The sequence below is a fragment of the Triplophysa rosa genome, linkage group LG24 (genome assembly GCF_024868665.1).
Source record: "Triplophysa rosa linkage group LG24, Trosa_1v2, whole genome shotgun sequence".
NCBI lineage: Eukaryota > Metazoa > Chordata > Actinopteri > Cypriniformes > Nemacheilidae > Triplophysa > Triplophysa rosa.
Genome location: NC_079913.1, coordinates 9,925,026 through 9,951,422, shown reverse-complemented (window position 1 = coordinate 9,951,422; position 26,397 = coordinate 9,925,026). Strand labels below are relative to the sequence as shown.

General features: G+C 38.6%; 1 protein-coding gene across 1 annotated transcript in view; it reads right to left on the bottom strand.

The window, feature by feature from the left end:
- The window catches only part of nav3 (neuron navigator 3), a 280,821-nt gene that overhangs the window by 214,451 nt on the left and 39,973 nt on the right, over positions 1-26,397 (bottom strand). The window contains exon 2 of the mRNA XM_057323584.1: positions 486-901. Within this exon, the coding sequence (XP_057179567.1) occupies positions 486-557 (72 nt within the window). The 5' untranslated portion in view covers positions 558-901. The remainder of the gene's footprint in view (positions 1-485; positions 902-26,397) is intronic.

The window sequence follows — 26,397 nt, the reverse complement described above, 5'->3', positions numbered from 1 at the left end:
AGAGCAAACCTGAGAGACTGACCAACTTCCGAAAGCTTCTCCAAGTACGAAGTTCCTTGTTTATGATAACCATTACTAATATTAGTTAATTCCATACATATTTATTCCAAATTGCCCAATTCAAAACAATGTACAGAATTGAGTTTTGTTGCTTAACGGGCTATTAAAGAAATCAATAAAAGCAAAGCAAAACGCATTGACTGCTGGAACCAAAATCTGAAGGTTTATGTTAGGTGAACCGAACCCTTTCTAGTTAACTATATTCTATGAAAAAGGTCCCCTCGAAAAAAATCTGAACTGCCTACCTGATTCTCTATCAATAAATAACCACCAGAATGTACAGAATCCAATAGAAGCAGCGTTGAACACAGCAAGACATCTGGTGCCAAGTGTCTCATCCATTTTACATTGCTAACAGCCTTTCAGCTAGTTTTCTACAGCAGAAAACGCAGATGTGCTTCTGGATGAGCCATTCATCATCTTACCTTTTTCTGGTCCTCCAGCTTTTGACTTGTGGACTTCTTTACGTGCTTGCTGGTTTCAGGCGGTACATCCATCCCGGGTGAGTGCGGTAATATCTCCAAGAGAGACAGGGCTAGAGAGAAAGAGATATGTGCAAAGCGTGTGGGAGAAATGGAGGCGGCTACAGGCAGCCAGAATATTCCTTTCCCTGGGTCACATCTTCTCACAGGCTCAGGTGGGCCTTTCAGGAAGAACAAGGAGACAGAAAACGAAGAGGAATGGAGATTATCGAGACACGAACCACGTCAACAGGAGGAATTGACCAGCATCCTCTCTGCACACAAAAACATCCATTCAGGAGTTTGTAATTTCCAGCAAGTAGATCCCAGAGGGTACGTTGTTGTAGTCCACCTCAAGGCAGTGTCCTTGGTCCTCAAATCTGTAAAACAGACGAATAAAACTCAGAAAAGAAATAAAAAAGGCATGCAGAATCATTTGCATCACAGAATCCCAAATATCAAGTTGTTTCACCAAAATAGCTAACGCTCAACATCAGTTTCCCCTGTGGTGTTTTGTGAATCTGCATATCAAAGTGAGTTTTGTTACTAGTGTTCCTCTTCATATATGAAACAATATGCTGTTTGTTCTTTGGCACGTGACTATTTTCATCCTTTTTTTACAAACCACTGAAGAAAGGCAGGATTGAGTCATGCTTAGGTTATAAAAGGCATTCTGGGAAGAGGCCAAGCTCTGAGCAATTACCACAGGATCGATGGCTGGCCTTGTCTGGCCTTTTGGTACACTTCAAAACATTGGCTTGTCAAATGGCGTTTGACTTGCAAGATGTTAGAGGTTCATGGACACCACTACAAAGTAAGATGACAGAGATGTGTTCTGATTGGAAATTATCCATTTGAGTTGAGCTAAACTTTCAGATTTTGGATTTTGTTAATAATAGTTCTTAAACCTCTGTATTTATTGACTAGTTGGAGAAAAGCTTGCATTTAGCTGTCCTTCTATTGCCTTCCAAAGGAAAAAGTCCTTCCACATGTTTGCTATTTTTTTCTTCAATCTAAATCTAAAGAGCACTGTCCAGTATATTGTACAATTCATTCGTTTTCGGGTAGTTGACGATTGACAATTTGATTTATATTTATCATCTAAAATAGAATAAGAGAATTTATCGTCATTGTTAGTTTTTCAGTTTTTTTGCCGTCACACCATAGGACAAATTTGCATATTAGTCTGTCAACTACCCATTTGTATAATAATGGCATTTCTTCAAATTGAGCTTCAAAAGAAAAAACACTGTGTGGATTTTCAGCAATTATTGTGACAATCAAGTTTTTAGGTAGTCCCCTTGAAACAAACTGTCCAAACAAACAAATTCATGTTATTTGGTTGCAGTCATCTTTCCTTAAATCAATAAAATAACATGCATGAGGTTTCTGCACAGATTCAAAACTGTAATACAAAAAGATTATTAAGAAGCAAGAAGCTACTTAAGAGAATTATTTCAACAATTCAATCAACAATTGTTATAATAATAGGTCTAACGCTTCACACGACTTGCAAACAAAAGATTTATTGAATCAACAAATGCACACAACAAATGCATCTGCCTTACACTAAATACACTGCATCGTCCCAAATCTCCTCAGAAGAACATCACGAGTGCAGCATTTCTTGCATTATTCATTACTGCTAAATGTTTTTCTCCTGCTTTGACTTTGTAGGATCTGTTTTCTACTTGATCTAGCAAAATCAATACATTTTTATTGTTTTTCCCTGTATAATAATGAGCACCTCAGCTAGCAGGATTAGCATGTCATCTTTACATTACTCCCGTGATATTAGAGACAAAAACACACCCAAGCTGTCAAAATGAATAGATAAAAGCAATGATGGTGATTGAAATACCATTGTACAACGCACAAGGACCCCACTCTACCTGTCAGAAAACAATTGCTGTTATTATTTCAAGAGCGTGTTCCACAGATGACTGACAAATTCTGAAAAAATCACACACGCATTGAAACCTGTCAGTGTGATCTATATATACACATCAAAAATGTAGGTGTCCCTGTAATGGATTAGTTGGCCAGAAGCATTAAATGGGAAGCAAAGCAGTGTAATTATAGAGAATTTTGTAGAGCAGAACATTGTGTCTACACAGCTCCCTGCAATTAAAGAAAGTGGCGCAAATGTAAAACAAATGAAGCGGGTTTGTGCATCATCTCCTGGTCCAATATACATTCGCTGGTCTTCCAGATAGAAGCGTACCATTAAACCAACACAGAGAAAAATCATATTTGCTTTCTGAATAATAATGTGCTAATTCAAACAGGTCAGACAGGTTCACGTTTGATTCAGTTCCATCTTGTTATCTGATCATATAAGACCGTTCTAGGGACCTAAAACAACATTACATTAACATACACAGCAGATGCTGTCTTACCATAGCAACTTAAAAATAATACACAAATAATGTATATAATAAGTGCCAGCACAGGTAGGTGAGAATACATTCTTTCCATAAATGTCAAAGGAAAGAACATATTCTCTAAAGCATTGCAGATTGGATCACGATTGACAGCACATTCTATATTAATGCTTCCAATTGTTGCTTGGCAACATACGCTCACAATTCCAAAATCACGGCAAAACAAAAAATATTCTGCTTATAATTATTTAATTGAACATTGGTGTGTTTTATACACTGGACCTTTATGATGAATTTAGACTACCAAACATAAACATATGTAGATGGTTAGATAAAATAATATGGTCGGCAACAGAAATTTGTTTCATACACTTGAACCAAAGAGCACGATGTTACGTTTTTATTGTGAAGTCAGTTCCATTGCAAGTGAATCTTAAAGTCTCCTACTCTTCCTCTGCCCTTTTCCTGACATTTAGCATTCATCGAGCATTCATTGAGATAGTCGATGAGCTATAGTATATCCAATAAAATATGATTCACTGGCTTGGCCTCTGTACCGCCAATTTAATTTGCGAAGATGTAAATATCTATGGTGGCCTTCCTCTGATTTCCTCAGGGAGAAATGATCTAAGCACAGAAATGTCGCCTGTGCTGTCTCATAACAGATCAGAGGTCAGCTGCATTAAAAACACCCACCGGATCATAAGGGTCCCATGAGGGCATCCCATAATGCATTGGATATTGAACATTAAAAAGCTCTATATTATTTGGTATGGTTCAACAGGTAACCCAAAAACTATTAATAATATAATAATGAAAATAAAGCACTACATATGCAAATGTGCCTCGGCTTTGTTTTGAAATCTACTAGTAATTGAACACATGGCACCTGCAGCAGCGAATATGATAAGATGTACACATGCGCAAACACATTTACATAAAAACACACACAGAAATGCACCGAAATATTTCTCCCAACCCGGCACGCGTCCACCAGGGATCATACGATAGCAGAGAAACCCCAGACAGACATGCGATTATCATGTAATAAACGTGTAATTACCAGCCGAGCTTTCGAACCTGTCCTCCCTGTACTCGCAAAGACAAAAGATACGTTTTATTTCCAAACCAATAAATTGATTTCACTGCTTTCCCCAGAGTGATTTATTCCCTGTTGCGGGTTTATAGAGGAGAATCTGCAGAGAGGGCGGCCGTGAGCGAGGCACGTTCCGGAGATAAACGAGAAGAGCTGTAACATCACTCTAAATGCATGCCAAGCTACATGCTTTAAATAAAACCAGACAGTATTGAAAGCCCTATTTGACATAAATGTGCGAGACACTGGCTTGTGTCTCTGCCAACTGCTTACCTCAGCATTATTGCAAACAAATGCAACGACCTTGAATGTACTCGTTTGTTTAGTGTTTTTATATGACTTGAGTATTCAGTAGTGTGTTAGAAATGAGGCTGGTGCTTTAAAAAAAATTACATTATGAAAATATTGATGAGGTATGAAATAATGCTCTGCGTGGAAAGAATAGCGTCTAAAGTCTAGTGTCATGACTTGCTTGAGATTTTTAGGAATATTTTTAAACTAAAATATGAGTTCTGTCATCATTTATCTCATGTTGCTCCAAACCTGAATGACTTTCTTTTTTCATGAAACTTAATGGGAGAAGTTGTGTCACAAACAGACAATTCGTACAATATATGAGAAACAGACCAAAGCTAATGTCCACTGAAAATCTAATTCGTAGCTTTCAAATCTCATTGTCTATATTAAAACTTGGCATATGCTGAAAATATTACATCCAATATGCCTCATGCTATCTTCGACCTTACTGACGGCAAATGCCCCGAGCGAGTAAAAAATGACAGAATATAAATTTCTGGATGAACTATTCCCTTAAATTACACCTCTCTGAATGCTAAAATGTTGATTTTTATTTACAGTAGTGTAACATTACAGCAACCAGACAGGTAAAGACGCAGACCATGAACTAATAAGAAGCTAAATGTGGATGTCACCACCACAATTGTATGCTCTTTATTTCCGAGGCCATTTAATTAGACAACACTGTCAAAACACCCTGCCGGAGGTCCAACTGTGCGGATTTACTACAAAGTTTCCCAGCAGCCTCGAGTACCAGCTGAATTTACAATTCTGTTTACTGAGCTCTGTGCCTTGTTTAGAAACAAATGCAAGGGTGTACAAAATGGCAAGATTTGAGAGCAGGTCAATACTTAAAACCCAATAAAAAATGGATTATAAAAGAAACATACGCCCATTTATCAGGACGTTTCCGCTCTGGGAAACAATCTGTTCGGAGGCACAACAGCTAATATTGTTACATAGCAACACTGCTCAGTTCAAATCATTCATAGTGTGAAACACATCCCTCCCCTGAATCAAGCCAAAACTGATGAGGCTGACTGGTGCGTTGCCCTGTCTATCCTGTTGTCACGGTAACAATGGGAGAGTTAGGAAGTGATGCAGGTACCCGAGCAGTGCCTTTTTTTGCAAGCACTTGGACGCTCTTATTAAATACGAATATTTCAAAAAGCTTCTGAAATATAAACAAGAAGTTACCCAAATGCAACTCATTTCAGTGTTTTGTAGTTACAGGTACAGTTTATGTATTTAAAAAATGGTATGATTTTTTTAGGTTTAGTACCACATTCAACAACAATTTAACACCACAGTGGATTTTTTAATAAAGTGGTAGGGCAAATTAATGAACATTTATATGTATTGTCATGACTTTATGATCCAATATAGGAACCGATGTCCTTTTCCCACTTGAGGTCTGTTATTTAGTAACAAAACGGTTCATAAAACATTGTTACAAGGTTTTGGTGACAAATCTTGGCTGAAAATGTCATTACAAGGTTTGTCAAACACTTTTCATCAAAAAATTCGGAACAATAGAGATTCTTTCCTTTCTTATGCATTCTCTGGTGTGAAAACATGAAACCGGTATATCTTTCTTTGTTCTCTCCACCATCATTCTGTGGCACTCCCTTTTCATTCGGAGAACACAAGCGTGTTTAAGATATTCACTGTCTGAGCAACAGCCTCAGCTCATTATTCAAGGCAATGCAAGCTCAGCAAGATATAAAACACCTTCATTCACTCGTTCACTTCAATGGATTTCGAATTAGAAGCCAATTATACTAAGATTACACTAATGCCGAACCACAGAAATGCCTTCTCTATTGAGTTCCTGAGCTGGTAATCTGAAGACCAGGATAATCTACTGAGATTATGGCTAAATCCGATTACGGGCGGGCTGGTACAGTAGAACTGCGGAAATGGCAATCAAATCATAGCGTGAAATCTCAGTTGTAAGCGTGAAGTGTTCACATGCAGAGATCCGATGAAGGGAAAACCCCATGGATGGCATTCTAACATCCTCTCTTTTTTTTTATCCAGCGGGGTGAGGAGCCGTCCAGACGGTGAGGTCAAAGGTTAGACAACACAGCAGTCATCTCCATCCTTTTATTCTCCTCAACATGTGCATTTCATATTCATGCCCTCTTTTGCATAAAATCGCATTTACTGCATGGTGCGAGAGTGTAATTGCCAGAGTGATATACAGCCTCCTGGTGCGCTCGGCTCAATTTTGGTGCATTTTAGATGCTCTGCGTTACTGTGGTCTCCTTAATAAAACAACTTCTTCTGCCCAATAATGGGGCCCAAATCTCATTTCTACACATATTCGTCACCCCAGGGGTATACAATGCGCAACACCCTGTGACCAGAGCACAAACACACACATTCCCAGCAACTCCCCCACTCCTCTCATCCGTTCACGCATAGCCATTCATTCTTGTTCATAGTTATTTGTTGAACAGTGTGAGCATTACCGAATCACAGAAATGCATCAGAATGACAGACAAACCGCAGACATGTTATGGGTGCAGATTATGGAAACCATCTTCTTATTTTACTCTTCAGACGTGCAAGCGCTGCTTGCTAAACTGCCACCACCTGAGAAAGGCAATGGGAGGGAAAATTGCACCACGTAACGCAATCAAAGCTGGATGAGAGCGCCCAGCAATTTCATAGCCCTGCGGTGGTGATTACCTGAAAATATCACGAGTGGACTACGCTGAGAACCTGCAATGCATTTGAAAAGTCCGTCAATGGCAGAGCAAACAAATTTTAGCCAATGCTTTGTGTTTGGTTAGGCTGCAGTGATGAAATTCTTAAATAAGGTACAATGATGGTTCAGCGACATCCATAAGAAAGGAAAATCAGGAAAGTCCTGATTTTTTTTGCGTGGCAGAATAGGTTCCGATGCTTTGTTGTTTAAAAAACGCTTTTGTGCCCCACATCTTATCATTACCGTGAGCTTTAGCTTCTCAGGTGTCAAGTGTAAACACAGGTTTTTGTGTGTTGGTGTGTGCTTTGGGCAAGAATTGTTTGAATGATATTGTGACGTTTGATTTTACGGAAGAATTGTGTTGTTTTTGATGTCAATCAAACTGTTCATTGTAGTTCTTGAAACGTGTCAGAGAGAATATGCCCCTTTGAGTGGACCTTGAGCTTTGCAATTTTGCAGATGTTTCTATGCTCAAAATTTGTGAAAAAGCCCATTTATTATTTTTTTTTTTAGGTAGCTCAATTAAGGATAAATTACTAAAATTTCCTAAAAAATAGAGCAAATTGATACTTTTGCATCTGCTTATAAGATGCTTCTTTTAGCTGTCTAGGATTTAAAGGGAATGTTCACCCAAAAATGAAAATTCTGTCATTTTTTACTCACCCTCTTGTCATTTCAGACCGGTGTGACTTTCTTTCTTCTGCAAAACACAAAAGAAGACATTTGGAAGAAACCAAACAACAGCGGTGCCCATTGCCTTTTATTGTACGGACACAAAACCAATGCAAGTCAATGGGTACCATCGCTGTCACCGACATTCTACAAAATATCTTTTCGTGTTCTACAGAAGAAAGTCATGCAAGTTTGAAATGACAAGAGGCTAAGTTAATGATGACATAATTTTCCTTTTTGGTGAACTATCCCTTTAAGAAGTCATTTCAACAGTGTCTATTGTCAGATCTGCATAAACACCAATTCGCTATCAGAAGTGACTTTCTCAATAAACTCTCAACATATTACTCTCAGACCAAATTATCTATGCCAAGTAATTTATATCTATTTTATAGTTCCAAACTTTTGCTCTATGTAAACCTTTGTTTAATATTTGCTGTCTATTAATACACAGACTGTAATATAATTTAAACAAGCAGGCAATTTGGGTAATTGGACATGCTGAAAAGATTAGACATATCAGTTGTCATTATCAAAATGGAAGTCGTAAGTATATTAAATAAACACAAAGCTAGCCGCTAAAGCAACAGCAGTTATTGAGGGGCCGAGTTTGTATTCATCAGGCCTGCCACTGTCCTATTAATCACCCGCAACCTCAGATCCTGCCAAACCAATCCACACCAGAGCCATTGACCCATAAGAGGAAAAGGGCTCTCGACGTGCGGATTAGCAGCACTCGGCGCTCACGCGATCTGGGCTGAGATCTTGAGCTGTGGGGGCTGCAGGTAGGATATTAGGTGAGCACGAATCTGTCAACTCGGCAGAATTCTATTATCCCAACTGTGATATACTGCCACCAGCAGGACCCCTCCTTTCCTCCCTCCATTCCCGTTCTATCTATCCCCCGTCCTCAGTGGTGATCCATCATAAAACGGCGCTGATCCAGAGTCCCAGGCTGGCGAATTAGCCAGAGATCATGGCCCACTCAGTCTCACACTCCAACACTACCACAAACCATTACTGACCTGAGAGATATTCATCAATGCTTCCTACTGCCATCACTGAAAATAAGGGACGCGAAGAGAGATGAAAGAGATATCTGTAGATATACAGTAAGTTTTTAGAAACAAAGCAACATACTGTATGCACGCAGGGAGTGGCAGATGTGAGGCAGCTGTGGCATGTGTCTTTCTCAGAAGGTCCTCTAAGGAAACAAAGTGCCATGACATGTACGGTACAATAGAAAATGCACACCTTATGTTGTGCTGAACATGTTTTCATAAGAGCAGAAGACAAACTCCACTTCTCTGGGGTATATACTCATTTATCAACATTAGGTACAGAAAGAAACAACAAGGACTACAACATAAATCAGCTGTGACTAGGACTGGGAGATATAGCTAAAAATATGTATATACATTAAAAACACACACCCATTTTCCAGGATTTGACTATGGCTTAAATTGGCCATTTTTATTTACATGCACTACATTCATCACAACACACAGTAGCGACCACACAGAGCCTTTCGATGCAATTTAATGAAACTGTTTGAAAGGTTGTTTTATCATGTATTTGCTAAAAATATCTTATGTATAACCAAGCCCTGACCTTAACTTGCCCTGACTTTATTAAATTATATTCAGACCAACAGGTAGAGTTTCATAGAGAAACATCAGACGCCTGTCTTACCTTCCCATCCCCCAGCGTGTCTACAGCGCCCCTCCCTGCAGCCGGTGGGCAAGGCCCACATGGAGAGCCAGGTAAGGCTACAACAAGTGCCATAATATAGCAGAAAATCTGTTTGGTCCACACGACCCCTCTTTTAGATCCCCCCGCCCCCGTGCAGCAGACTATGAGAACGTACAGCTCGCACTGAAAAGGGCCACTCGATCACTTCCATCACATTCGGAGGGTGTGTGTGGCGCTGTATGTTCCCAACCAATCCAGAAGTGAGAGAGAGAGAGAGAAAGATGCTCAACCTCCCCCTTCCCATCCCCCTTCCCCATCCCAGCGAGGTTTCAATCTCTGTGGTGAAGCAGAGATTGCGTTGCAGTGATGAAATTTTAATGCTTCTTTTAGGAAGAATAATGAACAGGCAGATCCCCAGAGGTACATCTACTACACACACCTACATGCATCCAGCTATGTTAGCACACGGCCATTGTATGCCGATTACACGCATCCGACGGAAGGGCAGGTGGACGTTCATAAAGACTCACGATGCCTTAAAACATGCGTGCACACAAGCTCGCAACTCAGGACATCAAACATTCCTCATGACAGAATGCCCCCCCCAAATCAACAGCATTGGGAGAACAGCGTCAAACATAGATACACCCTCGATAGAATGCTCTCCATGCCGCATGGAACAAAGAGAGGAAGCTCAACATTGACACTCTCAACCATGTCAAAGTGGATCCAGCTTCAATAAGAAAATATGTTCTATATCGCTTGTCTCTCTGTCTTTCACTCTGTTTATCTGCTCTCCCGCTCATTATGGCATAAATAAATAAAGAAACGTCGAACCGCGGGAGACAACGCGGAACCTCGTCAACCATCTGCAGCCACAGCCGATCTCAGCAACGTTGATTGACTCATGAATCAAAATAAACTGCTGTGGGTTATTTACTATGTACATACATTAGGAGGAAATGATTTTCTCCTGCTTAGGCACAAATAGATATGAAAGCTACTCGTCGCAGCAGACGTGAACTTTAGTCTCTCTTTTCAGCTCATTTATAAAGGCTTCCAAGAGCTTTATGTGCTGCTCTCGCAAATAAAAGGCTTGTTATGGAAGTAAAGTAGTATTTGTCTACCTCTAATGATCTCTATAAATTAAATGTATTTCTCTCAAATAAAATCAATTACATGGGATATGTTGTGTACTTTCACAACCTAATGAAAACTTCTAAACAAACATTTATATATTTTTATATTTGTATGATATTTTTATATGTATATTTATATGCAAGTGCGGCATTCTGAAAAGTTGAACTATTTTCATCTCGATGCGGCACCTAGAAAAACTGGAGCGTCGCACCGCATGCGACCGCGCCGCTCCCTATTTGGGTGCCTGCCGCGTGTCTACATTTAAAATAACGGACTTGCGTGCACAAAAAACGCGAAATGTGAATCGGGCTCAATAGTTTTACCTCAATTATTTTATTTTAGTTTTTTAATTGTTGGAAGCTAAAATTGTAATTGAAAACCAATTACCATTATTGCACAGCTCTAACTGCTGTATAAAAAGCCATTACTGACCTTTTATGGTGAATTCTATGTCTAAGCATATCGTCTCTGTCGGGCGGAAACCTCCTATGTCCAAATTTGGTCAATTTCATATTTTTTCACAAATCGATGCTATTGGTCAGTCCCCATGTGGGTCTGTTATTTTTACAAATTATTAATCAATCTAAAGTGTTGAAAATAGCTTGAGATCAAATCTCTTAACTCCATTGGACACTTCAACTGTCTGAGAAGTCTCGTAACTCCACCTCTTCTTCACTCCGCGGGTGCTTCTCGGCATTACGTCTCCTGATTGAAAGTTTTTTAGACAATAACGAGTGAAAATAGTTAGGTTAGATACATTTGAGTAGGCCTGTTTTGTTAAAAATCGATAGCTGTAATGCTTCGGTGCAGAAGGAAGCCCGTGAGTCACGAAGGTAAATTTGCGAGCAGATTCGGCTAATTTCCGCCTATTAGTCAGCCTAGTCAGCTCATCGTTTTTTGTATTACATCACTTATAGTTCTTAAACCTTTAAAATAGAGTTTAGGAAGATGTATGTAACCACAGTCGTTAGCTTTGGTTAACGATTGAAGCCTTTTCTCTTGTCAAGAGGCTCAACGTGACCGCCGACTTTATTTGCGTGCAGATTAATTTCCGCCTATATTAGACAGCCTGATTAACATTTTATTTTGGTATTGCATCACTCATAGCTCTAACGTTTAAAATAGAGTTTAGGAAGATGTACAGTATGTAACCACAATCATTAGCTTTCATTAGCTCTTAAAGCCTCGTCTCTTGTCAAAAGGCTCAACGCGACCGCAGATTTTGATGAACACTGCTGGCAGCAGCGACGTCTGTGTCCGTACCATTCTTATCAATGACAGCGTAATCTCGTATCTCCCTGCTCCCAAGTCATAAACCTGGTATCTCCGATTAAACGGTTTTGGGGAAATGTTGTGTTAATGTTGGTACACAACAGTATATGATAGCAATATAATGTATAATACCAACTTTAACGATAAAATGTTTAATAACTCAAATACAATTTCCTGAAAAATAATGGTTTTGGAGATGCGAGGATTCCGCCCGACAGCGACGATATGAAAAATAAGCAATTTCTTGGGCAGTTTACTAACAAGATTGAGAGATACCCCGTCCTCCGTCCCATCCCTTTATCTCTCTTTAAAGCCAGTCCTATGAGACATGTTAGCAAGTCTGATGTCAGCAAACCTAAATGCTTAAAATGACTGACAGGTACAGGAGACACATCCAGGTTTTATGATTGGCTAAAATGTAAACAAATAATTTTTTTGCTGTTGACGGGGCCTGAGGCTGTCATCCAGATGAGTTGCCTATTTCAGTGATATCTGTCAGGTAGCAACATTTTAGGTGTGGTATTCCAAAAATAAATAAATTGCTTACAGCAGCTTTAAATGTGCTGAAACTCACTTTTTCTGTCAATCTTATATTAAAGGAAAGTTTTACAGCAACCTTAAAAAAGGACAGAACAACACAAACAACCATTTCTAAAAATTGAGCTGCGAAATGATTTGATTAATGACCCAATGAAATTTCTGCGAGCACCTTGTACAATTTCAGAATGCTGATACTATTACAAACTATCAACAATAGGCTGATCTCATTGAATAAAAGAAAGATTTACGACCAAAAAAACAAGCATTTATTTCCGAACTGACGTTAGCTCAAAGTCCCAACGAGGCTGATTTGTCATTTCAAGACGTTTCACCCTTCAGTGAAGGTGATTCAAATCAAGGCTAAATTAAATCAAAGAAATCCTAACTTAAACTTGAACTTATGCGGCCAGAAGCAATCAGTCAGCAGGCTTTTCTTAAGTCTCCTGCATTTCCTTATATCACCAACATTTCTACCAGGATATTCAGGAGTGCTGCGAAGCATATAGGCAATTTCAACCCCAAAAATCAATTACCCGAGCAGCGCGACAAGTCCTTTTTCCACCCCTGCAGAGTACAGACAAGGATCTTAATTCAAATATACGAGTTTAGACAAACAGCCTCTTGCTGCCTTGTGCCCATCTCTTCCGCTCTGACAGGTGGGTCTCAGGAGGGCATATGGATGACTATCACTGACTGAATCCACAACAGCAGGACTCCACTCCAGCAGACAGAATACCCAGCAGCCCTTGAGGGGATGTGGCAACACGGTTTAACAGCTGCACTTAAAGCGCTGAGGACACGCAAGCATTTAGGTTATGGAGCAGCACATCTATACAGAACAATGGCGGAATGGCAAAATACAAACATTATATTGACCTTCTGTACAATTGATGTGATCTCTAGCACATGATCTGAAAACGTTGATCCATAACATTATTCGTCAATGAGTCTTCAGTTGTTTATGTTGATTACAAATAATCATACAAAATCCTACCATTTGGATGCACTCTTTTGGACTTTCTCCAAATAATGTCAGCTTGCCAACTAATGCATTCGTCTTTGCTGAACTGCTAGAGACTCACTGTTGCGTTGAAAACAAACTTCTCCTCATTTTGTGAATTGACTAGTTATTAAATTATAGAACTGTAATTAGTCAGATAGTACAGTATACTCTACTATACGTACTCTAGTATACTGAGTGTGATTCATTGGCCAAAAAAGGAAGAGAAAACACAAAACAAAACAAAATTACAGATATATTTGACTGAGCATTGTTATAAAATATTGTGATAATATCTTTATTGTGAATTCATTTGTTCACACGGTAGCCGTTTAGTGACAATATTGTAGTGCTGTTGTGCCCTAATACAGTACAAAAGAAAATACTTTTTTGAAACTCCCACCAATCTCTGAACCTTCATATATGGTCATATGTCATGGCCTATGCAATATCCTTTAAAACCACCCTTCCCCCTCTATTATTATATTATCAATAATAAAATTACACATGAGGAGAAATAAATAAATTCTATTAACATATTTTAAGAATGGTGTGGTGCATTGTTTACTGTTCGGGTAATTCATTTCCTAAATCCTTTTCATCCTTTCATCAAGTTCTCATTCAGACTAGCTCTTATCAATATTTAAAACGTCAATAAATATTCAATTAAAAACAAACAAGCAAAAAACAGTAACATCAGAGGATTTGAGTAGAGGATTTAAGAAGTACTAATAAAGCGTTTCATTCATCACACGTATTGTTAATCATATTCAATTACAGAACTCCATTGTGTGAGACCTTCCTTCTATAATCTTGGCGAAAAATATCTTTCCTGAAAAGAATTCCTGAAATGCTAGGGTGTTAGATGACCTAAATAGCCTAGAGGAACATGAGAATAAACTGAGAGACTGCCTATGAAATGAATTATTATCAACAAGGTCTAAATGTCACAAAAACAAATGCAAAATGTATACTATTTATTTATGAGATCTCTGCATGTCCTTGTAGGTAAATGAATACCAAGCAGAGCTGACGTCAAAAAACAATATGCGGCACTGTGTTGGTCACATGCTAACACATATATCCTTCACGGATGTGAATTGCACACTGTCATAACTCTATACAATTTACTTCATGACCTCATGCAGTGTCTGTTGCTAGGCAAACTTCAGCACTTGGTATTATTTCGTAGCAATTTCCATTAGGATTTCAAACGGCTACAGCAGAGGGATTGATTTGAGCAATTTCCTATTAGCTGCTTAATACTGATATGATGTTTCAGAAAAAAGAGAGAGTGAAGGTGTGAAATTAGCAAGTGCTTTATAAGGGAGCTAGCATGTGGCAGAACAAATAGCCGTGCCACAGCGTGCATTCACACGCCAGTGCTCTAAAGCAGGAAACAATGGAAGCAACAAAGCAGTTTCCTTGGAAATCTGGATTTTGGTTGCATCGGCACTGTCGTTTTAACCATTTTCAAAATATTAAGACTTTGTGTTTAGCGAGTATCACAGAATGGAATAGGCATTAGATAATTAATAACTGACCCAACAAATCATTACTGACAAAGTCAAAAAATGTACCTAAGCATGCACAATGGGGTACTCACAGTGAGGATAGGCCATGTATGTTGTTGGACACAAAGATGGGAGAACATGTTGCATCTGTTGTGCAAAGATGACAGAACACTACTGCTTAGTTGGGCAACTATAGAAGCCTTTTAATGTCTTTTTACAGGCCTAGTGCCACACCAACTGACTATGCCTTTGATTATCATACTGCACATACGTAGTTGGAAAAAGAGGTTCTGGGTGCCAGAATCCTCCGTAACACCCACTGATATTAATTAGCCATCATTAGCCATCTCCCTTTGGGAGCTATAATCACACATAAGTTTGTCCTTCTGTCTGAGAAATGGCACACAGGGTATACTCTGAAAATACTGGGTTGTTTTCAACTCATGGTTGGGTGAAACATGCTCAAAACCAGTCGTTGGGTCACAAATGAACCTATGCTGGCTTGTTGTTATTTAATCATGGGTTGAAACAATATAGCAATTGGGGTTGAATCAGCCTAGCTAGGATTATTTATAACCCAACAATTGGTGTTGTCTTTATTTTAGCTAACCATGTGTTGAAAACGTCCAGCATGTCTAGTGTATGCTCGCCCACAACAGAAAAGTATACTTATTTTTGAGACAAATTGAAGTCAACCTTATTTACAGTATGCACAAAATGCGGGGTTATTTTAAGCCGTTGAGTTAAATGATCCCAGAAAATGTTCATATTTGACCTATCAATGGGTTAAACCAACTCAGCATTTTCAGTTGAAATAACCCAGCAAAGGGTAAATTACAACCCAACAGTTAGGTTCGTCCCTTTTTGACCCAACACTGGGTTAAAAATATTTAGTGTTTCAATTTATGTTTATTGCAGACTGATCCCACAAGAATTCGTAACTATTTTACAATATGACAAAAAAAAATTGTACGATGTCTACAAAACGTACGCCTAGAAGAACAAAACAACACGCAACCCTGGTGTTGCCAATACTGGTGTGAAAGTAAATTGTACTAAAATGTATGAATGAGATTGTGCAAATTTATAGGAATTAGCCACCTTGTGAAATAGTAACGAATTCTCGTGAGATTGTGTTGTTTTTTCTACAATAAATCAGACTGAGTCAATGAAATCAAGCAATTCTCCTTGATCTGCTAATTTAGGATTTTCGGTAAGACCAAGTTTGGGCATGTTTTATCAAACTACGTTTTGTTTTATTATAGCAAGATCTAACAATACTTTTGTAGAGTATACGTCTGCATTTGGTATCTACAGTAGACCCCATCTGGCTTTTTTGTTGTTGTACTTATTTTCAACACTTAGCAACAACCTTGACTTTCAGTTTCTAGCTGAGCACAACTTGTGCAGCCGTTATTGAATCGTCATCGCATATACAGTAAGAGGGATTAAATTCTGAAGAAATGACATGCTGGCATCTTCTGACCCCTTCGCTTGGGTACTGGCAGGGTTAGCAGATTTTCTTAATGCGCATTTACGCTCTCGCGCCTCGGTTAAGTGAATGTTCAGCCATACGCGAGGGCTCTTTGCGAAATTAGATGGACAGGGAATAGCAAGGCCAGTGGAGAAGTTATTTCTCCATCATTGGCCGTACGAAGCTGGAGAAGTGGTAATTAAAGCCGTAATGTTATACTGAGTATCAAATATGCATGAGAGACATGCAAAGGACAAGAACTTTCAACACTCGTGACTTTCTAGATGAGACACCAGCCATGATGGCTCTCAACGTTCCGCCCCTTGCGTGATCATCATTCCTCATGGGAATTCGGGGACTCTCTTGATGAATAAATGCATGAGCTGTTGGAGGAGAATTGGTCTCCCACTGTGAGTGACACAGAATGATGCTGAGCCGGGTGTTGTGGGGGCCATTCCGGTGACACGTGCTGAGATTACTCTATCTTTACTGAATCCAGCACTGGAAAAAGCTGGAAATCAGGATCCAAATGATGTGTCTCTTTTAGTTAATGGAAGGGAAAATAGAAATGCGGCTGTGCAGTGTGGAGACTTTCACGCCTAGCTGCTAACGACAGAGTGTTAGATCCATTTACCAGTTTCCAGTAGATGCATTGCGGCATGGCTCCACCAGAAACAGGCAATTTCCTGTATGAGTCAATTAAGAGCTGGGCTGAATTGTGAAGATCAGTTCAGAACGTGAGGAACTGTTTTGCTTTTTGAGTTAATTAGCTATATGATAGTGTAATACAGAATTTGCATAACATAAATTGAAATTACTAAAGATAATGCTGTGTAAATCTGGTTCCTTGTAAAACATTAAATAATGCTAAATATAATGAACTAATTGATGTCACATCAAACAAATTTAATCACTATGAATAATTGGGGAAGCTGCTGAAATACCTTGCGGAGGAGAAGCACTAGCTTCATTCACAAACAAAGCTCGTTTTGCTCATTTGCTTAATAAACACAATTATACCTTTCGCATGATGTGCTAATTCCAATTACCGTCAGCGCAAAAGAAGCTTAAGAAGATTCCATCAACCCATTCGATCCCAAATGAAAAGTCACAGATTTATTACATTCCCTTGACTAATGCTAATGATCTTAGAATCCAATAACACAACTAACACAAAAATGATATACAAAGAACAAATTTATCCTGTGATTTAAAACATATGTATTATGAAAGATGGTTGCATGAAAGACGTTTTATTTCAACACAATCTCGTGGCTATTCGTAACCATTTCCAAGGAGAATAATTCTTATGATCTTATTTGAACATTTTATTATGACCAGTATTTTAGGGTGGGGTTTCATTCTTGCTTTTTTCACAATTCAAATCATAGGTATTTATACAAAACCCCTAACTCGCAAAATCATTTTCCTGTGAGTTCAGGTTGATCATTTATACAGACATGATTTCAACATAACACAAAAAAAATGAGTTTATTATTGTGTGAATGAGGCTGAACGAGCCTGTTCCACAAGGTCAAACAGACTTTTCATATGTCAATGATAAATAGCGTCCATACAGGGCAGTAATGCACCGTCCTCGATGGGCGGTTGGGGGGAGATTAGATTTGAGAAGGAGGGGTGGAGCGGAAAGACAGAGGGGTCTCCTGGGTGTAGTTAATCCACAGACGACAAGCAACAGGAGTATAATTACAGGGCGAAAACGTGAGAGGATACATGTGGCTGTCGCATGAAATGACACATTTTGATACATTCCATATGGCACCACCTAGGCAATCTGGAGAGATCAATTATAGCGAAACTGGGAATCCGATTGGTCAGTTCCCTGTGGATTGCGGCACTATATGTAGCTGCGCATGAAAGTAACGAGGGCAATTTAATTAATTAAGTGTGACCAAAACACCAAATTGATACCAGATTGATAAACAAGAGCAGCTATTAGAATCAGATACACAAATTAATGTGAGATGTACATAAATAAAACCTCACACCAATAACAGGACAATTAAAGCAACCAGCCCTTGCAAGAATGTGCTGTGGCAGAACCACAATACACTAATGGTATTAGAAGGTGATACCATAGTACTTTGAAGTATACTATGGTAAAAAAATATATATTGCATATAATGGGATTTTATTTACAATGTGTGAGAGCATTTAAAAAAAGATCATGGTACTAACAAAGTACTTGCCTAAAAACAAAACAAAAGATTATCATGTGAAAATACATAAAATAAATAAAACATGGTACCGAAGTACTCTTTTATACGTATTTATGTCTGCTTCTTTAAAACAAAAACTGCTTTTTGATTGTTGAGTTCTGAAAGGAAGTGGGAGTGACTATTATGATTTTAAAATTTAAGACACACAGCTCAGGAAACAAATTCTTACCGCACGATTCGCTAAACTGTATACTTACTTAAAAGGCAAAATGAACATCTGCCTTGAGGGAAAAAATGCAAATCATCTTCCAATAATGGGTGAATTCAGTCACAAACGCAGGTTAATTAAATTGTTATGCATGGTCACATTTCTTAAAATACTTGACAGGAGCATAAAAAAGAAATTGGCGCAAACTGCACACATGTTCCACATATAACATCACATTAGGGGTGTGACGAGACGCTTATCCCATGAGACAAGATGAGACACGAGACTGAGTTCATGAGAACGAGACACTTTTTTAAAGAAATCCGCAATGATGAAATATATGGGGCATAGTATTTTATTCACCTTAAAAACACAAAATGCAAAAATGTAAGTATTATAAAATCATCTTGTACTTTATGAAACAAATGTAACTTCTATTAAATTATATTATGCAGTAATAAACAATATGTAAACACTGCATAATGTTTTGTCACAAACTAATTGCACAAAAATGATGCTTTGTTTTCTTAACAGGTGCAGCTTTTAGTAAAGAGCTGTGGTTGTTTTCTTTATATATACTTTTGCATAGTGCTCGAGTAAGCAGGGGTGGTGATCAAATCACAATGTCAATCCTCCTTCCTCCACTGACTGAACCCTCATAGCCTTCAGAGAAACAGTTAAAACTACATAAACACATCATGTTTCATGCTAACATTGCACATATGTAAGAGACAGATGATCCGTTTTTGAAGAGGTTTGCCTGTAATTGTATTTAGAATAACGTAATAGCACTCCCAAAGTGCTGCTGGCAGCGTGTACCGCCGCAAACACAATGCGTGAGGCGCATCCGTCTAGCGCGTGTTTGGTAAATCAACGTGAAAATCACGTTGTCTATATGAATGGCCGGGCCGGTCACTGTTGCTTACAGCACACACTTACTTTGTGCAGTTATTAGCGTGTTCTGTACAGTAATGAAAACAGGTCACACCCCAACAAAATGTACATTCACACAAACGCTTCCAAATATATTTTGAGGTCGCACAGGTTAAATTTAGGGAGCATATGCGACTAAAACGGTCGCAATTTCGAGCCCAGCACTCCATCATGCCAACTGAAGATGTTGTGTTCTCGCGAGACCAATCGGCCACGAGACCTCGTCACACCCCTTAATCACATAGTCGAAAAAATTAATGTATTAGAAAAAAATCATGTTCTTGATATCTTCCTTGGCTTCGATTTTCATGCCTCCTGCTATAAAAACTGTTTACAATTCAACAGTATGTTTGACCATTAACAGCATTCTTTTATTTATTTATTTAGTGTTTTGCTGTTTCCATTCAACACGTCCATTAGGTTCTTTAGAAAACTGATGTCTTCAAGGATTGGTACCAATGACATGCACTGCCCCAAATATTAGAGCCCTGAATGTATGATGGTTGGTTACAATGTTTAAGCTTGAAAGAACGCTGGAAGATGGGGGTCAGACAGGCACACATACACACCCATTAAAGCCTGAATTAAGCAGAAGAAATATGACTTTACATGAAAAGAGAAAGAGGTACAAGACTGCAGTGAATATAAATGTGAATAACACTATGAGTTTCCGTTATGTTTTTACTTAATTATACGAAAGGCATAAGAATATAAACCATTTAAACAGCAGAGATTTTATTCATACAGTGTTTTCATATGATGTCTAAGATAAAGACCTTAAAAAAATAGTTTTGGGCTGGGCTGCGAGTGTGCAGGTGGCGTCGAGCGTTTGCTAATGAGCAGCAGCCTGTGTGAAAGCTGTTAAAACAACAAAAAAAGAATGGCACATTCAGAATTCCGTTCATGACAAATCGCATTCACACGCTCGTCCACACTGAACAGAAAGTGCCGTTGTGTGGGTGGTATGCTTTCCTGACAAGGCTGATCTGGAATCAGCTGACAGCTGGCTCCTTTATCTTTTAAGAGTGCGGTCGTGTGAAGAAAGGCTGTTTTGAGATCAGATCGCACTGTTGGGCTATTTATGCAGCGACTGCTGGGTTTCTACAGGGAGGCATTTGACAGGTTGTGAAACGACAACGGGAGATGCTTTTTAGTTTCCAAGGGTAGGTGCACATTATCGTCTGTGCTGTCATAATATTAATCCAACTCTTTTATATTCGCTGACATGCATTAATATTGATGATGCGTACTGTATGAGAACAACATTGGCTGCTAATGATGTCATCCTTCCTGCATGAAGTACAGTAGTAAGTATGCTCAGAGATGAGTTTGACGCTACTGAGCTGAAGAAAAGCTTTTTGTTTCCTTTTAATAGCAAGAAAATTAAAGTAATAAGTTGGCAATTGAAGCCCTAAAGCAAGAAGTGAATTAAATTAATTTTGAACAGAATAGAAAACTACTTTGGACATTTTGTTCCACTATATACAGTAGGTGTTTTAAAATGTATTTTGAGCAGTAAAATAGAGCCCTCTTTTAAAATGGCTGTTCAATGAATGCATTTAAAAACCAATAAATTATTTTTTGAATAATGTAAAAGCTTTCCAGTGGCACAAAATGTTCCATTTTAAAAGTAAATTCACTACTGGGGCACATTTGAGTTTCAGTACAAGGGGCCGCATACAAATATTTCAATTCTGAAATTTGCTTACAGGAGAACACGTTAAAGCCAAAGTGTTCGTTTTTTGATGTTACATTACTTTCAGCGTAATTTGCAGACAAACTAAAGGCTAAAATACACTACAAGATTTTTGCTCAGATTTTGCCCAGATTTTCAGTCTGGAGATTTAATCAGTAAGTGTGTTTCTATCTGAAACTTTTAAAAAGTCTGCAAGTGTATGATGTCTAGTTTAAAAAAAATCTGTTCAGATTTTAAAAGTCTTGTAGTGTATTCAAGCCATAAGCAAGCAGACCAACCAATCAGATTATAGGGTTGAAGTTACAACATTAAAAATAAGAGTGCTTCACAGCGATGCAATACCACAAACGCACCATTTTTGGTTCCCCCAAAAAACATTTAGTCAAAGGTTCTTAAACTATTTCCTACTTACCTAGTCATATAATCTAAAGTAAAACATAGTGTAAAGGGAGAAATTCTATAATTTACAGTACTCGCCCTATTTGTTGTCCCAATTTTTTAACATTGTTTTTTACCTATGAAACTCTGAATGTTTTATCTATGCAAGTTTTATCAATCCATGATTCCTTCCTTTCTCGTATTAATACATGATTAATAAAGTGGGTTGTGGATTAGGTTACGCATTCGGGATTTGATTTGCTATAAATGTTCCAGGACTAACAAAGATGTTGATGTCTGACTTGCTAAATTATTATTTTTTTATTCATGTGTACTGTCGCAATATTCTTCATATATATATATACTTCACACTTTGATATTCAACATAGAGACTGAACAAATACATAGTACAAATATATACAAAATAAATCATATAAAAAGTGAATAAATTTGCAGCTTTTGAACTGCAGTGGGCCAAACAGAGTCCTTTAAAGTCCAGTTGACTACATCTATGGTAAGACATGCTTTCATTTTTCCACGAGTGTGACTGTTATGATATTTAGTCATGTCTAGACTTGGCCAGGAAATCCAGGCTTTAGCATAATGACCTGATTAAGTGAATGAGAGACGCTGCAGCTGATTGGTCAGATTTTGTATGCATTAACCAGGAAAAAATGCAAAGCTACAGCCATATCTATTCATCCTATACAAGGGCTGAAAGGTATGATGCTTTACCATCTGGCAGTAAAATTATGTCAACCGGTAGAAATGTTTCTGTACTGTTGAGGCCATGGTCAATACATTTGTGTGCCTAGAAGTGGTCAGACTGGTTTATATGAAGTAACGTAAATCTTTTTTACAACATCCTATAGCCAAAAAAGCAAAAGCACATACTATACGCCCATGCAAGACCACCAGCCATTCATTTGGTTTAGTTTCCACAGGTGGGAAAAATCACTATACATTACCTCATGTTTCGTCACTTATTCTTGGTTGTAACACCTTTTTATGAAGCAAAACATAACACTGTATGAGGATTTTCCACTTGAAGAGGCCACCTGCAGCGTGTCACTACACAGAAGGGGAAGTTTAACCTGTGTGATGTGCTTTTTTTAAAACATAAGATTATGCCCTCTGGAGCAGACTGACACATCTAAATGAAGTGACTTGTGTTAAACACCTACATTTATAGAATACATCTGTACTTTTAACCCATAGATCTGCTGACGTCTTGGGGGGGGGGACTGGGAGGGCGATGGAACCATACACACAGTATGAGCTCATCTCCAAAAATAGAAGACAAACATCATCGGCAGTGTCCCGCAGGAGATGTGGAGTAGTGCAGATGCTCTCTGATGACCCCAATAAAGACGATCTCTCCCTCCTCCGGGCACGAGAGGTAGAAGCTCACGCATGTAAACACAGACGAGCACACAAAGCGAAAGACAGTGGGCAGCACGGAGCCTTGATTAAAACCCATTTCAATAATGCATGCTTGCGTTGTAGTACACAGTTCACACAAAATTATGCCATATAAATTAGCATTAGTGTTTTCGCTGAATGTGTTTGGAAAGGACTTATCACTGCATCGTGACATTTAGAAAACTGAGACTACACTGTCTACACTGAAAGCATTAAAGCTGCAATATGCTTCCAATATTAATAACAGGCCGATTAGCTGTAAGCCTGATATTTGAGTTTAGCAACAACAGGTAAATAAATATGTGTCCAGTTTAATTTCAAATAAAAATCTTTTGGTATAAATGTTAACTTTATAATAAACACCTATAACAAATAACCATGGCTAATATTAAATATTAAATAACAACAGTAAATATAAAATAGTAAAAGTTTACAGTAAATGATAATAGTAAATATTAAATAGTAACAGTGAATATAAAATAGTAAAAGTGTACAGTAATTGCCATGTAAATATTAATAGAAAATAGTAATAGATATGTAAAATAGTAAAAGTGAACAGTAATTACTATGTAAATATTATTAGTAAATATAAAAAAGCAATAATATAAATAGTAAAAGTGTACAGTAATAACCATTTTTATTACCATTTGTACACTACCATACAGTATACAGTATACATGTGTGTGTGTGTGTGTGTGTGTGTGTGTGTGTGTGTGTGTGTGTGTGTGTGTGTGTGTGTGTGTGTGTGTGTGTGTGTGTGTGTGTGTGTGTGTGTGTGTGTGTGTGTGTGTGTGTGTGCGTGTGTGCGTGTGTGCGTGTATATATGGTGTGGTGTATATACACTGACCAAAAATTATAAACGCAACACTTTTGTTTTTGCCCCCATTTTTCATGAGCTGAACTCAAAGATCTAAGACTTTTTCTTCGTACACAAAAGGCCTATTTCTCTCAAATATTGTTCACAAATCTGTCTAGATAATCCATCCACCTCACAGGTGTGGCATATCAAGATGCTGATTAGACAGCATGATTATTGCACAGGTGTGCCTTAAGCTGGCCACAATAAAAGGCCACTCTAAAATGTGCAGTTTTACTGTATTGGGGGGTCCGGGGGATCCGAAAACCAGTCAGTATCTGCTGTGATCACCATTTGCCTCACACAGAGCAACACATCTCCTTCGCATAGAGTTGATCAGGTTGTTAGCCACTCCTCTTCAATGGCTGTGCGAAGTTGCTGGATATTGGCAGGAACTGGAACACACTGTCGTATACGCCGAGCATCCCAAACAAGCTCAATGGGTGAGATGTCCAGTGAGTATGCTGGCCATACAAGAACTTGGATGTTTTCAGCTTCCAGGAATTGTGTACAGATCCTTGCAACATGGTCGTGGATGAATGGCACAACAATGGGCCTCAGAATCTCATCACGGTATCTCTGTGCATTCAAAATGCCATCTATAAAATGCACCTGTGTTTGTTGTCCATAACATACGCCTGCCCATACCATAACCCCACCGCCACCATGGGCCACTCGATCCACAACGTTGACATCAGCAAACCGCTCACCCACACGACGCCATACACGCTGTCTGCCATCTGCCCTGTACAGTGAAAACCGGGATTCATCCGTGAAGAGAACACCTCTCCAAAGTGCCAGACGCCATCGAATGTGAGCATTTGCCCACTCAAGTCAGTTACGATGACGAACTGCAGTCCCTGAGATTCTGACAGTTTGTGCAGAAATTCTTTGGTCATGCAAACCGATTGTTGCAGCAGCTGTCCGGGTGGCTGGTCTCAGACGATCTTGGAGGTGAAGATGCTGGATGTGGAGGTCCTGGGCTGGTGTGGTTACACGTGGTCTGCGGTTGTGAGGCCGGTTGGATGTACTGCCAAATTCTCTGAGACGCCTTCGGAGACGGCTTATGGTAGAGAAATGAACATTCTATTCACGGGCAACAGCTCTGGTGGACATTCCTGCAGTCAGCATGCCAATTGCATGCTCCCTCAAAACTTGCGACATCTGTGGCATTGTGCTGTGTGATAAAACTGCACATTTTAGAGTGGCCTTTTATTGTGGCCAGCCTACGGCACACCTGTGTGAACAATATTTGAGAGAAATAGGCCTTTTGTGTACGAAGAAAAAGTCTTAGATCTTTGAGTTCAGCTCATGAAAAATGGGGGGCAAAAACAAAAGTGTTGCGTTTATAATTTTGGTCAGTGTATATACAATTAGGAGGAATAAAAATATAAGTCTGATAAAATAATATAAATACAGTAAGTCTTATTAAGAACACAATATTTATGTTGTTTGCTGTATACATACAGTATATATGCATAATATACATACACACACACACATGCATATACACGTGTATATATATATATATACAGTATACTGTATATATGTGGTAGATTTTTCTAAGTTTTTCAAATCTGAATTAAATCACACTGGCTTTGATTAAACACTTACAAGTAATGTAAATGTATAATAAAAAAATAAAACATGTAAGTAAATAATTTAGTTTCAAACAAATCAGACAAATAGTATTCGGACTGGCTCTGGAGCACATTAACAATAAAAAGGGCCGTCGATCAACTTAACGCAACTCACTTCCAGCATTTGATTGATTACAATATTAACAGTTTGGTTTGCAGCTTTTTTACATGCCGCCAGCATCTAGTATAGAGGGGGAATCAGTGCAGTTTGCGGTATTTTCGCACACAGTTTTAAGTCTGGATATAGCCTTGCTCCTAAATGATGAGAAAACCACCCCAAACCAAGCAATGCTGGAACTAATAATTTGTAATTATTGTAATTATGTACCAAATGCTTGCTGTAAATTCCAGCACTTGGATTGCTAGGCAGTGCCTGTTTTGATTAGTTAGCTTATTTGATGTCAGTTGTGGCTATATAAGGTGTCACATGGGCTGGAGAGCAATCATTATCTCATGCTGTAATGATCCAATTACATTGCCCCAGCATCTATTAACGTGGGCTAAATTACAGCGCTGACCTTTGTATCAGAAATTAAACTATCCCATTAAAGGCACTACTGTGTAATTCAAAACAGTGAAATCAAAGCTGTGTTGCACCACATAGCGATATCTCGTGCTTTTTCTCACTATTCTATGCAGAACAGCACAGGAGGCTACGCATGGTTTTTCGGTAGAGTACAGTTACAGTGTACAGAATGCACTGTTACTGTTTGAACAGAAAACATGAATACTGTAGTATGAAATAAAATAGAGCATGCAGAATGGAGTA